Source organism: Sarcophilus harrisii, chromosome 3, assembly GCF_902635505.1.
Source record: "Sarcophilus harrisii chromosome 3, mSarHar1.11, whole genome shotgun sequence".
In the NCBI taxonomy this organism is placed as follows: Eukaryota; Metazoa; Chordata; class Mammalia; order Dasyuromorphia; family Dasyuridae; genus Sarcophilus; species Sarcophilus harrisii.
The window spans coordinates 578491695-578507034 of NC_045428.1; the positions used below are offsets into that span (position 1 = coordinate 578491695).

Genomic DNA, 15340 nt, shown 5'->3' on the forward strand with positions numbered 1-15340 from the left:
AGTTGGGAGAATCCTGGTTCTAGTCTTATTTGTTTATTTTTTATTTGTTTTTGCTGAGGCAATTGGGGCTAAGTGACTTGCCCAGGGTCACACAGCTAGGATGTATTAAGTGTCTGAGGTCAGATTTGAACTCAGGTACTCTTGACTTCAGGGCTGGTGCTCTATTCACTGTGTCATCAAGCTGCCCCTCTGATTCTTATCTTGAGTGGCTGAATGAACATGGACAAATCCATTCATTTTTCTGAGCCTTGGTTTTCTCATCTGGAAAATGGGGATAATTGTGCTTATACTACCTACTTATGGGGGAGAACACAATGTATGAATCACTATATGAACAAAATGTAAAAATGTTACAAAATGTGATTTATTATTTTAATTATCTAATTGGAAATGTTAACAGTCTCCTTTAAAAAAAGCTCTTCAGAATACAAGGCAGTCTGTGCCAAATCTACTAGGCAGTGGGCCTTGTTGGCCTGGAAAATGCTCCAGGATCCAAGGGCCTGATTCTGCCATTTACACCACTTGGGTGTCTCACCAACTGCCTCTCTGGACCTTAGTTTATTTATCTGTAAAATGAGGAGATGAGACTAAATGGCCTATGAGGTCCCTTCTCGTCTAAACCTATGATCCTAAAAAAGTGTTAGAATCCAGGACTCGCACCCAGGCCTTTGGAATGAAAAGTTAGGGGTCTTTCCACTGGATCACGTGAGCACTGATGTTCAGGGCTTAATTGGAGCAGGAGGCCTCTGAGCATCATTCTGGCTTTTAACCTATGATCATGTGATCTGATGAGTTTAAGATTGAGGGAGACAGAGGAGGAACAGGATAATCAGGAAAAGATCATGGAGGAAGGGGGGGATCTTACCTGGATTGAAGAGAAAGAAAAGAAGGAAGGAAGCAAAAAAATAAAGGAGGGATTGAGGGAGATAAGGAAAGGGGAAAAAGGAAAAAAAGGGAGAGAGAGGAAAGGAGGGAAAGAAGGTGAGAAAGAAGGGCAGGAAGGAAGAAAAGAAGGAGAAGGGGAGGGATGGGAGGGAGAAGGGAAAAAAGGGATGAAAAGAAAAAAGACAAGGGGAAGAAAGAGAAGGGAAGAAGGAAAGAAGGAGAGAAAAGAAGGAAGACAGGAAGAAGGGAAGAAAAGGAGAAGGGGAAGGAAAGAAGGAAGGAGAAAAGGGAGGGAGGGAGAGAAGAAAGGAAGAAGGAAGAGAAGGAGAAAGGAGGGAAGAAGAGAAGAGGAGGAAGGGAGGAAAGATTTCTTAAGCCCTCCCCATGTGCCAGGCCCTGTGATGGGGATGTAAATATTAGCCAGAAGAATAAGCTCCTGTTCTAAATGGGAAGACAGCAGACAACAGGGCCTGAAAGTGGACAGGAAAGAGGCCGGCCTAGGAAGGTTCTTGGCTTTGAGGGCCAGCTGAAGGCTGTGGGGCCTGGGTGCACCCTGGCCTGGGAGGCCCCGGGGTGAGCAGGGCCTACCTGGGTGTTGAGGGGAGGAGACTTTGGAGTCCAAGAAGTCAGCTGCTGGGCCCTGGGCCAGGGGGGTCTTACTGACCGTCCTCCCCAAACGGGCCCAAAGAATTCTGGGTCCCCCAGCAGGGGTGCTTCGACCCAGCTGGGTTCAGAGCCGGCTCCCTGCTGTGTCCCTAGGAGGAGGTAGAGAGGGAGATCATTAAGCAGGAGGAGAACGTGGACCCCGACTACTGGGAGAAGCTCCTTCGGCACCACTACGAGCAGCAGCAAGAGGACCTGGCTCGGAACCTGGGCAAGGGCAAGAGAATCCGGAAACAGGTCAATTATAATGATGCGTCCCAGGAGGACCAAGGTATGACAACTGCCCTGGGGTCAGGGGTCAGGGTTCAGGGGAGGGGCTCGGAGCACAGGTCAGCACTGGCTCCTGTCAGTGCCCCTGGCCGGCTGAGTGTAGCTTCTCCCAGAAGGTGGAGTTTGAAGTTTGGTTTTTTGAAGCAGAACAGGAGTGCCTTTTGGTAACATGAGAACTGACAGAACATCTCAGAACTTGAGAACCAACAGGGACCTCTTAGTGTAGCCCCCCCTCATTTGTCAGAAGGAATTAGGACCAAGGAGGGTCAGGCCAAAACCATGTGAGTCAGAGCTCCAAGGCCGTCTTCTTCCAAGCCCAGGGGTTTTTCCCACTTGTTCAGAGTGGTTCCCTCCTGACCCCTGTTTTGTTGGCAGAGACACTGGAGTGGTCGGCCACTGTTTTTTACAGATGAGTAAACTGAGGCAGTCAGGGGGACGTGACCTGCGCAGGGTCACATGGCTAGTGACACAGGCCCCTGAGCTCACCAGATACAATTAACAGGAAGAAGTTTCTGACGGCCGATAGAGAAAGCATCCGCTCATGACTCCTTGTAGCCCACGAGCCACTGGCTCTCATGGCTTCAGGGACCCTGGCTGGGGCCGGGCTGTTTGGAGAGAAGGGGGTTATTGCTTGAATAGGCTCAGGGGCAAGACTTTGTGGTCCTGTGGTGGCTGGAGGCAGGTTATAGTAACAGCACCCACCTCACAAGGTTGTTCTGAGGACCTAGTGAGATAGTTATAAAGTAATTAGCACATAGTAGGTGTTTGGAACACAGTAGGCACTATATAAGTGCTAGCTGCTGCCGCTGTTAAAAAGAAAGGCTTGGAGAGAGTATTGTAGCCCTCCTTTTTCCTGCCAGTTATAGAAGACAGAGCCCTGGGTTTGTGTCAGACTGTGGACATCAGCCCCAGAGCCCTCGGGGTGTGACTTTGAGCAAGTCACCTCTCCGGGGGTAAAACGAGGGGCTGTGGCTGGACCGGGTGTGCTCCGGGGCTCTAAGTCACCCACTGATCTGCCATGTCTCAGCAAGCGTCGACTGAGTGCCTACTGTGTGTCAGCCACCGCAAGGAGTCCAGATGAGGACACACAGCTAAGAAGGAAGTGGCCCCAGCCTTGGGGAGCTTTCATTCTATGGGGGGAGCAGGGTGCCGTTTGCTCCATGGGCTTTCCATGGTGCCGGGAGCCAGGGGGGCTTTCTGCAGCTGCCACTTGGGTGGTCTCGAGATCTTCGCTGCTGGCTGTCTGGACGCCTCGTCCCTGCTGGTGTGGCCCCGGCCCGGCCGGAAGCCTCGGCCCCTGGAGAGGGGGGCGGTAGATGTGGCTGGTCGGGGTCACTGCCTGTCCCCTTGTTTTCCTTCTCCCCGGGTACGACAGAATGGCAGGATGAGCTTTCGGACAACCAGTCGGAGTACTCCATCGGCTCCGAGGATGAGGATGAGGATTTTGAAGAGAGGCCAGAAGGTCAGAGTGAGTTGGGGTGTTAGTGATTCCCCGGGAATGAGGGTGACCTGGATCCGCGCCATGGCAGAGGCTGGGCAGCCCCCGCTCCAGGATCTCAGGAAGCCCCCGGGATGTGAGGGCTGGCTGAGAGGATGGAGGGGGCTTGGATGCCTCCAGCCAGACCAGTGCAGCTTTCTCTGAGCTGTTAGTGCTGCAGGCCCCCATGGGCCCAGGGTCCTGGGAGACTCCAGACTCCTGCCTTGTCTTGGGGGTGAAAGTCCTCAGTACTGTGTGTGTGTGTGATAGAGTGTGTGTCTGTGTGTGCATGTGTGTGTGTGTGTGTGCCGGAGTGAGGATCTGGGGCTGCAGACCAGGGCTTGGGAGTCCAGCCCAGTGTGGTCCTGAGCCCCAGGGGTCCCTTAACTCTGACCCCACCTGATGGACTTCCCTGGCCACTGACTGTCCTTTAGGTGGGAGGAGACAATCTCGGAGACAGTTAAAAAGTGACCGAGACAAACCCTTACCCCCTCTGCTGGCAAGAGTCGGAGGCAACATTGAGGTGAGGGCCCCTGGGGACCCTGGGGAGCCCCGTTCCCGCCCTCCTCCCCCCTTGCACCTACTCCCTCCTCCTCTCCTCCTCTTCCGGGTCCGGCCCCTTCCTTTGGTCACCTGTCCCTCCCTGCCCAGGTCCTAGGGTTCAATGCCCGGCAGCGGAAGGCCTTCTTGAACGCCATCATGCGCTGGGGCATGCCCCCCCAGGATGCCTTCAACTCTCACTGGCTAGTCCGGGACCTCCGAGGGAAAAGCGAGAAGGAGTTCAGGTAAAGGGTGCTTGGGCGTCTGCCGTGGCCGGTGTGATGTTGGGGCGTCCACAGCCCTGGCCCAGGGCTGGCTCTGTAGGCGGAGGGCCCCAATCCCGCTCGTCTTCCTGACGTCGTTCTCTGACCTGGGCCACATAACCGCCAAGCTCCCTTTCCAGCTCCTCCAGGACCCGGGTCAGGGTCTTGGCTTTGTAACGACCCGGTCCTAGGTCTCCTGTGAGCTCGTGAGGAGTAGGGACGGTTTGGCTTTTATTTTTGTGTCTGTGATGCCCGGCTCTCAGGAGCCCTTACTCAGTGCCTGTTGATCACAATAGACAAAAGACTGCTATTCGGAAGACGCTGCTTCCCCCACGGCTGCCCCAAGTCCCTGCCTGCAGACAGTGAGAACTTGAAGCTCCTGACCTCCGGGTTCTGTCCCTAAGATAGGACCCTGCCCAAGGCAGAGTGGGCCGAGCCCCAAGGCTTCTCTGAATCAAAGGATTGGAGTAGATTTTCCTTTTTTATGTCCCATGATTCTCATTCTCCCTGATAAAAATTCCCTCCTGGGAGAGCCCTACCCTTCTCTGCCACCCATGGCAAATCCCAGAAGGGGTAGCATCAGAGACAAGAGGAGTCTGCTCTCCCTTGGCTGACCCTTGTGCTGCCGTGGGCTCCCTGTTGTCCCCAGGGCCTACGTGTCCCTCTTCATGAGACACTTGTGTGAGCCAGGGGCCGACGGGGCAGAGACCTTTGCGGATGGCGTCCCTCGGGAAGGGCTCTCTCGACAACATGTGCTCACTCGGATTGGAGTCATGTCATTAGTTAGGAAGAAGGTGGGTGAGTAGACTTTTACATGGGGCCTTTCACGGACATCTGTCCTGGTTGCTGGCTCTGCTGAGGAGAGGGCCCGGGCCTGGGGGTGGGAGACCCTAGTGGTGATGGGCAGGAGAAAGAAGAGAGCTGGTCAACATGATTCTAAAATGGAGAGCAGGACACTAGAGAGTCAGAGGAGACAATCAGCCCTGAGCCTTAGAGTGCTATAGAAGTGTGAGTTTTCATTAATCATAAAACATCATTAGAGCATTATGTTAATATTTACATAGTGCTTCAAAGTTTGCCAAACACTTTACAAATGTTATCTCATTTTATCCTCACCACAACCTTGGGAGGTGGGTACTATTATTATCCCTATTTTACAAATAAGGAAACTGAGGCAGACAGAGGTTAAGTGACTTGAATCAGAATCTTACAGCTAATAAGTGAGAGAAGCCAGATTTGAACTCGAGCATCAGCCCTCTAGTCATTGGACCACCTAGATGCTATTCATGTGAAGGCTGGATCTTGCTTTGAGCCTCTGGATCACAAATACCCCATGGGTGGCATTGTGGGCTGGAGAAGGGGAAGCAGGGGTTCTTTCCATCCCATCTGCTCTGATTCTACACTGATTTTGGTGATTTCTCAAACCCAGAATTGGAGCAAAGAAGCTTATCTAAGGTTGGTTCCCTGTTGTCACTGCCTAGACCCACTCTTTGGGAGGAGCAAAGAAAATGTGGACCCCTCAGTTCTCTATTACCTGTGTCTGGATGTCATGTCTTGTTCCGATTTATCCTGTCTTAGAGGATCTTTGCAAATCAATTGTGAATGTGACCTCCTTGACTTAGGTCCAGGAGTTTGAACATGTTAATGGGAAATACAGCACGCCTGACCTGATTCCTGAGAGCAAGAAATCCAGTGAGATCGTCTCCTCAGATCCCAACACCCCCGTCCCAGCCAGCCCGGCCCATATTCCTCCTGGCCCTTTGGGGCTCCCAGGTATGTTCAACCCGAAGTAGCCAGTTTGGGGCTGGGAGGGAAGGGGGGGTGTTCTCCTTGGAATTTGTCACTTTCCCACTTTCACTTCCTGTCTGGAAAGAATAGACAGTTCTGACAATGAGACTGTCCTTGTCTTTGGACTGTGCAGTTTAATGATGGAAGAGGGATAATGTCTAAGAGAAGGGGGGGCAGCAAGATCACATTATGATTATTCCCCTCAGACTACATGGGCAGTGGTATTGAGTTCTGGGCACCATATATCTACTTTGCCTGTGTCTGTCTGTGTCTGTGTTGCTTTCTATGTCTGTGTCTGTGTCAATTTCGCTTTCTATGTCTGTGCCTGAGTCTGTGTCTGTGTCTGTGTCTGTGTCTGAGTCTGTGTCTGTGTCTGTGTCTGTGTCTGAGTCTGTGTCTGTGTCTGTGTCTGTGCCTGAGTCTGTGCCTGAGTCTGTGTCTGTGTCTGTGTCTGTGTCTGTGTCTGAGTCTGTGTCTGTGTCTGTGTCTGAGTCTGTGTCTGTGTCAATGTCGCTTTCTATGTCTGTGCCTGAGTCTGTGTCTGTGTCTGTGTCTGTGTCTGAGTCTGTGTCTGTGTCTGTGTCTGTGTCTGTGTCTGTGTCTGTGTCTGTGTCTGTGTCTGTGTCTGTGTCTGTGTCTGAGTCTGTGTCTGTGTCTGTGTCTGTGTCTGTGTCTGTGTCTGTGTCTGTGTCTGTGTCTGAGTCTGTGTCTGTGTCTGTGTCTGTGTCTGAGTCTGTGTCTGAGTCTGTGTCTGTGTCTGTGTCTGTGTCTGTGTCTGTGTCTGTGTCTGTGTCTGTGTCTGAGTCTGTGTCTGTGTCAATGTCGCTTTCTATGTCTGTGCCTGAGTCTGTGTCTGTGTCTGTGTCTAGTCTTTCTTTCTTTCTGTTCTTGTCTGTTCTGTTTGTGCTGTTCTTGTCTGGGTCTGTGTCTGTGTCTGTCTGTGCCTGAGTCTATGTCTGTGTCTTTCTGTCCTAGTCTGTGTCTGTTCTGGTCTGTGTCGGTCTAGTCTGAGCGTCCTGTCCTGTTCTAGCCCGTCTTTTGTTCTGTGTCTGTGTCTGTGCCTGAGTCTTTCTTGTCTAGTCTAGTCTGAGTCTGTTTGTTCTGTCTGTGTCTGATCTGTTCTGTTCTCATTGTCCTTTCTATGTTGGCCTGGATTTCTTGTCTGTTCTGTGTCTGTTCTTTCTTGTCTGAGTCTTTCTGTGTCTGGGTTCTTGTTGAGTCTAGCTGTGTCGTTCTGTTCTGTGTCTGTTCTTGTCTGGTCTTCTGTTTTGTCTTGTCTGGCCCATCTTGTCTTTTTTCTGTTTTGTTGTGTTGTGTCTAGTTTGGGCCAGTCTGTTCTGAGTCTGAGTCTGTGTCTTCTTTAATTTCCCTGAGTCTATGCTATGTCTTTTTGATCTGTTTTGTGTCGAGTCTTGTCTGTTCTGTGTCTGTTCTGAGTCTGAGTCTGTTTCTGTGTCTGTCTGGTCTGTTTTCTTCCTTTGTTTCTTGTCTATCTGTTTGGCCTAGTCTTATCTGTTTGTCTTGTCTTGGTCTTGTCATCTTGTCTGTTTTCTGAGTCTTGTCTTTAAGTCTGAGTCTTGTCTGTCTTGCTTGTCTTTCTGTGTCTGTGTCTTTCTATTTATTCCTTTCTTTTCTGTGTTCCGTCTTTTTCTTTTAAATTGGGCTATTTTTATTTGTGTTTAACTCTTCATTCCATATCTGTTCCTGTATTCCATTCTCTATTTCTACACAAAGACACATAGATGACAGATACTTTTAAGATGTATCCAGGACCTCTAGTTTTAACTTTTTAAAAAATTAATGAAAATCTACCTTTTTTTCTTTTACTTTTTTCTTCTCTCCTTCCCCCTCCCTCTCCTTCTCTCTCTCCCCTTCCCCTCTCCCTTCCTCTTTCTGTCTCTGCTTGTCTCTCTCTCTTTCTGTCTATCTGTCTCTGTCTCTGTCTCTGTCTCTGTCTCTCTCCTGTTTCTCTGTCTCTGTTTTTGTGTCTCTGTTTCTGTCTCTCCCCTCCTCTTTCTTCCTCCCCCCTCCTCCCTACTCCTACCTCTGCCATTGAGAAAGCAAGAAAAACAGACTCTTTGTTCCAAATCCACGCCTTCAAGCAGAGCCCTCTGTGGCCACAAACCTGCGTCTCACTTTTGGGGAATCGTGTTTTCTGATCAGGGCTCCTGGGGCTTTCAGAATGGTCACTGTATTATAGGCAGAGCGTCACTTGGCGGGTATAGGGAAATGTTCTAGAGGAGAGCGATCTGGATGGTGAAAATGCTGGAGGTGAGGCCATTGTAGAAGGGCCCGAAATAACTGGGGACATCCAGCCTCCAGAAGGAAAGCCTCAGGAAGGATGTGATGGCGGCCTCTGAGGATCTGAAGGGCTGCCCTGTGGAAGAGGGCCAAGCTGTGGTGTCTGACTTGGGAGGGACAGAAAGGAGGAGGAGCCACGGGGGTGGGGGAGGAGGTGCTAAGAGGTAGATTCAAGCTTGACGGAAGGAAGAGCACTTGCTCCCAAGGAGGGAGTGGCATGAGCTGCTGCAGGAGAAAGTTAGAACCCTTTCTTCTAACTGCATCCCATCCCAGCTCCCCTGGATGCGGGGTCTTGAGTTCAAATGACTGGATAAATAGGACAATAAGAAGCATGATGTCTTAGCAAAAAGAGCTTCTCTTGAATGGACCAATGCAATCTTGGTCCTCCTACTTATGGAGGGAAACATGGAGGCTGTTGAAGGGGGCGGCCTAGAGGGGAGTCTTCTAGCCTCCTTGGTCCCAAGGGATTATGGCGACTGGTCTCCTTTGTTCAGATCTGCCCCTGGCTGGGCAAGCTAGAGAGTTCACTGGGCAGCCCATTCTAGTCAGAGGGTTCCATTGGCCAGCTTGGGTTCTAGCTGAGGTCTCCACCTGGGTTATGAACAGGTGTTCAAAGTTCTACTGGCCCATTTTAGGTTGGGCCGAAGGGGAAGGGGGGAAGGAGAGATTGAAGTGTGGGAGAGAGAGGAAGGGCAAACAGGATGGGAAGGAGGAGAGAGAGAAAGGGGATGGGAGGGAGGGAGAGAGGAGGCAGAGAGAGAGGATAGAGGGAGGGAGATAGAAAAAGGAGGGGAGAGGCAGAGGATGAGAGAAAGAAAAAGAAAGGGAAAGGGGAGAAAAAAGACAGGATGAGAGAGAGGAAAGAGGGAGAAAGAGAGTGGAGAGTGAGAGAGACGAGGAGACAAGGGAAGGGGAGGGAGGGACAGGAGAGAGAGACAGACAGAGACAGAGTCACACAGGAAGAGACAGACATAGAGAGCGAGAGAGACAAACAGACTGTGATAGTGACAGAGACAGAGACAGAAATACACAGAGAGAGGGAGAGAGAGAGGAGAGGAGAGTTGTCTCTTTGTTCACTCTGTCTGTGTCTATAAAGTTGCCTGCCAATTCCCTGTCTCTCTCTGGTCCACTCCCTGAACAAAGGACTCTAATGGGCTTTTAGTTCCTGGCACGGGGCTTCAGGGCAGACATTTGCATATGCAAAGACTTTGACAAGTTGGAGAATTTCCGTCTGGAGCGGCTCTTCACCCAGCTGGTGGTTTTGCAGAGCGACCTTCGGGGGTTGGCTCTGCAGATCTGTGCAGTCCTAGCACTGTCCCTGTACTTAGAGGGATAATCTGGTGAGAGAGAAATAAGTGGGGAGGTTTTTCCCCCTCCCTCCCCCTTCAAGTAGAGCAGGGTGGGTACCTTTCTCAGGTTCCAGCCCACCTAGGGCCTGGGCACTTGCTCCAAGGGGGCTGCTGCAAAGATCCCCTCCATTCAAGGAGCACCAGAGAGCCACTCCTCTTTCCCAGCCACACTGGGTGCTATTTCAGCCTTATTTTTATTTTATTATCTCTTTTGTTATTTTATTATATACTAGGAAGTTCACTTTGACAGCTCGATGGAAGCTAGAGTAGAATATGGGGAGACTGGATGAGGGCAGCTACATAATAATACTGCAGCTGTATAATAATCCAGGTTGAGGTAATGGGGTTTTCCCCCGGGAGCAGGATGGCGTTAGAAGAGGACATAGATGACAGATGTCGCAGGGATGAAATCAATGAGTTCCTGCCCCATTGGATACAGGGGCCCCTGGGCCAGGGCTATGAGCCCGAGTGACTGGTGGTACCCCAGACAGAATTAGGGAAGTTTGTTAGAGGGGAAGGTTTTTGGGGAAATGAAATGATATAACTCTTCTTGACTTTGGATCATTTAACAAGGGTGTGCCAGCTTCCCCAGGAATATTCAGTCTGGTCACCCCAGGGATGGGAAATGTCTCTGCTCACACTAACCCTGAAGGACTATGGGATTCCACCCTCCTCATTATGTAGTGAGTTTAGAGGGAGCCCCCTTTTCCTTCACCCTTCATGACATGGTCTCACTGACACTGTCTGCTGGGAAACTGAGCTTCCCAAGGTTGGAAATAGGAACACAAGACACACACACGCACATACCCACATACATATGTACACGCACACACAAAATCACATACATGTGTACATATGTGCAGCAATGAGTGTACAATGCACAAAGCACCACAATATACATCATATGTGTGCAGTAGACACGTGCACATTTACCCAAAATACATATAAAACACAGCACATGTCTGTCTATATTTACACACATACATAGTCTACATGCATATATATATATGTATATAGACACATCTACATATTTTATATATATACATATACATATATACACATACATACACACAGCTCCTTAAGCTGCCCTGCACACTTTGGCGTTTCCTTGCCCCTCTTAGTTTATTTAGGGTTCCACTTAAGTTTAAGCAAAATGTTTTTTGAAAGAAAGAATGAATCAATGATCAGTGTACATGGCAAGATGAATTAAGTACAAGGAACTGGGGATATTTAGCCTGGGGAAGGAAAGGCTCCAGAGCACTGGGGAACAGCTTTTCTCGGATGTGAAAGACTGAAGTGATGGAGGAGAGGGATGAGAATGATCTGAGCAGGCACCCACAGACTCAGCCCGGAAGCCACAAAGCTGTGGGGGTTAGGTTCCAAATCAAGAGAGGTTTCCTGTCATCTCAACTGTCCCAAGGTAGAACGGACTGACCTCCGAGGTCAGCGGGCTTCTCCCTGAAGGGAACAGGCCCCTTAAGAGGCAGGAACAACATTTGTGGGGTAGATTCTGGCTTAACTCACTGCTGGAATCCTCCTGGCTCTCAAGATCTGTGTTCCATCAGAATGTAATCTCCTAGCGGTTAGTAGGGGGCTATTTCATTGCCTGGCACTTAGTAGGTACTTAATCAATCTGATCCTAATTGATCAATTTTGTGATTTCATGAAAATTTTTTAAAAATTTAATTGATGCTTTTTAAAAGAATCTCCTAGGGTTAGTAGGGAATTATTTCATCCCCTGGCACTTAGTAGGTATTTAATCGATCTGATCCTAATTGATCAATTTTGTGATTCAAGGAAATTTTTTTAAAGTTGTATTGGTGATTTTTTTTGGGTATAGTCATTAGAATTTTTTTTTTTTAATGTTATAGTCATTAGAATCCTCCCTCTGTTAACAAAGGAGAAACGGAGTAAAATTGACTAGATCTGATGGCACATTTACCCAGCATTTTATTGCTGTAGTCCCCCCACATTTTGACCAAGAGGAGGGATGGATGTTTCATTATTTGTGCTTGGGGACCAGTCAGTCCCTCATTTAAGAAGCACTTAGTCGGTGCCCAGGACTACTAAGAGCTAGGGAATGAGAGAGAATGAGCTGCGATCCTGCAGTTGGACGGTAGAAGGAGCACTGCCTTTCAAGAAGGGGCCTTTAAAATGTGTGTGGTTGGGCTTTTTGTATCAGTTGTTCCGAGTCCTCCTTTCTTCCTCCTGTCTCGGTCCTCGGGTGTCTTGCCGACGTCTCATGGGGTTGTCAATAAGAGATAGGCTTGGCCCGGGACTTCAGGTGGTGGGGAAGACAGGGGAGTCCCAGCCTCTGGAACTGGGACCAGGCAGTTGGGAGTCTGTAGAGTCTGGGGATCGAGCCCCCCGCTCTGTGGTCATTTTTCAGGTATTCTTGTTTCAGACAAAATGGAAGCTCAGCTGGGCTTCCTGGATGAAAAAGAGCAAATGGAACCGAAACCCCCCAAACCTCCTGAACTCCAGGTAGGAGAGGGACGTTGTGGAGACCCGGACCCAGAAGATACCAGGGTGGTGGTGGTGGTGGGGAGGCAGGCCTGAGGCTAGGGTATTGAAAAGCGGCCTTTGGGGAAATGAGTCCCTTGGCTGAGTCCCTTGGCTACTGGACTCTCAGGAAGAAAAATGGCGGCTTTCACAGCTTCATTAAGCCCAAGGGGTCACTGCTTTTTTTGCCAGTTGGAAGTGGAAGGAAGGGCTCTGGACAATTCTGCTTTTCCACTTCTCTCAATGACTGCCTGTGTTTCCCCTTGCTGGGTCTCCCCTGCAAACAGGTGGCCTTGGAGCAGAGACCTTGAGGCTCTTTGAGGGGAGGGGGTCTGGGAAGCACCTGGCATGGGGGGATCTGGGCTCCTTGGATTTCCTGGCTTGGAGGAGACAGATTGGTTTTGGGTAATGCTTTAGTAAGACTTCAGGCTTCCTTCCCCCTTCACTGCAAGGACCCCCAAGGGGAGGCCGTGTGGCTATTTGGATAGAATGTCAGGAAGACCCAGGTACCATAGACCTATATTGTTTGTGTGACTCTAGTCAAGTCATTTCACTTTTGTTTGCCTCAGTTCCCTCATCTGTAAAATGAAAGGGTTGGACCTGAGGGTGTCTTCTAGCTCCAAATCTCTGAAACTATAATGGGAATCAGGTAGATACTACGTGTGTTATTTCACTCCCGTTTTACAGATGGGGAAACCAAGGCTCAGGTTTTTAAAAAGTGATTTGTTCATGGTCACACAGCTAAGAAGGGGCAGTGGCAAGATTTGAATCCACTTCTTCCTTATGGCAAACTCGGTACTCTATCCACTGAGCCATCCTGCTCCTATGTCGGCTCGAGAGCCTGGTGCTTACCTGGTTCTGAGGACATATGGGGACAGTGGAGAACCTGGGGGCTGTGACCCCCAGATTACATGACCCAACCTCTCTCCCAATCCCCAGGTTCCGAGGATGCCCTCTGACAAAGGGGATGGAGAGGATAAGCAGGAGAATCTGGAGAACAAAGAGCGGTCCCGAGAGGAGAGGAGGGAGGAGAAGGAGAAGCGGGACCCCTCCCCGGATCGGCTGCTCAAAGGTGCCTGCCTGCCCGTGGGCCGGGCCCCTGCAGCCCACCCTGGCGGGCGCTCTCGAGAAACAGCCCTCTCTGCGCCCTCTGCCTGGGGCAGCCCCTCCCCACTCGGCCATGGCTGCTCCTCCACCCTTGGGGGCCCTGGGCCTGCCTCAGACCTCTGGGCAGCCCCTGGGGTGGATTCTGCCTGGGACCATCCCCGTCTCTCTCTTGTGCCTTCCAGAAGATGTTCTCCCTGAAAAGGAAAAAGCTCTGGAGAAGGTGGAGCTAAATATGAACCATGGCCGAGGGGACGACAGAGATTTCCGGCCAGGTACAGGCCAGGGAGGGGAGAGGGGAGGGCCCCCACAAACCTTGGCCTGCTCAGGGGCTCCACGGACTGCCCTGCAGGCGCCCCAAGGGCTCCCCTGCAGGCGCCTTGGCCCGGAATGGCTGGCTCTCCAGAGCCTGGCTCCCACACTTTCCTTTTAGGCTGGTGGTGTGTGCCTTGTTCTGGTTTGGGGGGGCTTAGAAATTAAAAAAACAAAGAGCTGACATTTCTGGTCAGGGAAAGCAAAGCTCGTCGGCAACAGCCAGTGAGGTAGATGCCATAATCGCCCCCATTGTACAGATGAGGAAACTGAGCCAGGTTAGGTGACTTAGTTACATAGTTAATACGTGTCAGAGGCAGGGTTTGAGCTTATGTTCTGATTCTAAATCCGGCAGTCTGTTCTTAAACCTTCTGGGGCTCCCTATTGCATCAGAAATAATGGTTAAAGTCCTTTTCTTAGCAGTCAAGGCCCTCTATATCCATTACCCACCTACCTTTCCAGCCTTGTCCCCTGTTCCTACCCTTCTGGCCCCACTGATATTCCATGGCTCTAGATGAGTGTTCTCTCCTCCGGGCTTGGCTTACACCATTCTGGATCTCTTTCAAAGCCTCATGTACATGCTGCCTTCCCCAGGGAGCCTCCCTTGGTTTTCCCCAGTCAGTAACAGCCCCCCTCCCACCCCAGTCCCCATTTCATCTGGCACGTTGCACCTCTTGAAAGCACTTATCGCACAGCATCGTCTCTTATGGCTGCCGAGTGTGAAAGGCAGCGTAGTCTAGTGCATGGAGAGTCGCCTTTGGGACCAGGGAGAGCTGGGGAGAGGCTTGACCTGCCTCCTGTCAGTGAGACCCCCAGTGCAGAACCCCTGCCCTCCAGGAATCAGGACAGCAGCCCTCCAGCTCTGGGGCATGTCCCATCCCACAGGGGCTCTTAACCGGGAGTTTTTGAATGTAATTTGGAGAACCTTGGGCTTGAGCTGAGGGCAGGGGAACCCCTTTCTGGAGCCCCATGTCCAAAGCGGCCTCCCACTTGGCCCACTGAGGGCCCGTGCTGGTCTGGCCCTTGTGCCGGCTGAGTCCCCATGCTGGGGACAGAAGCTTGTTCCGGCCTCCTCGTCCCCTCCCTCTGCCTTTGCCCGGACCAGCGTGTCTCTATCAAGCGCGTGCTGTGGGTCAGGCTGTGTGCTAGAATTTTTTATTTTATGTATTATTATTTTTTGCTGAGGCAATTGGGGTTAAGTGACTTGCCCAGGGTCACATAGCCAGGAAGCGGTAAGTGTCTGAGATGAGATTGGAACTCAGGTCCTCCTGACTTCAGGACTGGTGCTCTGTTCACTGCACCACCCAGCTGCCCCTTTAATTTTTATTTTATTTGATCTTATTTTTTTGAGGCACTAGAATTAAGAGGTATGGGTAAAGGCTTCCTGTAGGATTTTAACTGGTTCAAGGACACCAAGGAAGCCAGTTGTATGCTGAAAGTGTTGTACAATCGGCTCTCTAGAAATGTACCCGTGCAAGTTTTGAAGTTGAATCCACCTTTTCTCTATCACTTTCTTATTCTAGGCAGTCAAAAGAAAAAATGAAATCTGTTGTAGCAGGGGCCAGTTAGCTCAGGAGGCAGTGGAAACTCAAGATCAGGGTAGAGAAGGAGATTAGACCCAAAGATAGGAGATAGAATGAAGAGTTCAAGGAACACTAATGGTCAGTTTGGTGTAACCCTAGGGTGAGTAATTAGTCTAAGGAGTCTGTAGGTTACCCTAGAGGTAGTAGGGAGCCATCGAAGATTCTTAACCAGAGGAGTTACTCCACTAGACTTGTGTTCCCGGAACTGTATTTTGGGCATAATTGGAAGCAGGAGATCAGATGGGAGACACGGTCCAGGTGACAGGAAGTCAGGTGTCCTTGACCCTCAGTGGTGTTAACCCT

The 15340-nt window shown here is 50.5% G+C and overlaps 1 protein-coding gene across 12 annotated transcripts in view; it reads left to right on the forward strand.

Annotated features, from left to right (window-relative positions):
- The window catches only part of CHD5 (chromodomain helicase DNA binding protein 5), a 135048-nt gene that overhangs the window by 101504 nt on the left and 18204 nt on the right, over nt 1–15340 (forward strand). For 5 of the 12 annotated variants that reach the window (XM_031963736.1, XM_031963748.1, XM_031963745.1 and 2 more), the window contains 9 exons: nt 1645–1819; nt 3185–3286; nt 3730–3818; nt 3947–4080; nt 4748–4892; nt 5721–5871; nt 11926–12020; nt 12978–13110; nt 13328–13417. In XM_031963736.1, coding sequence (XP_031819596.1) covers nt 1645–1819; nt 3185–3286; nt 3730–3818; nt 3947–4080; nt 4748–4892; nt 5721–5871; nt 11926–12020; nt 12978–13110; nt 13328–13417 — 1114 coding nt within the window. The remainder of the gene's footprint in view (nt 1–1644; nt 1820–3184; nt 3287–3729; nt 3819–3946; nt 4081–4747; nt 4893–5720; nt 5872–11925; nt 12021–12977; nt 13111–13327; nt 13418–15340) is intronic. The other 7 variants (XM_031963739.1, XM_031963742.1, XM_031963738.1 and 4 more) reach the window with 4 other exon arrangements.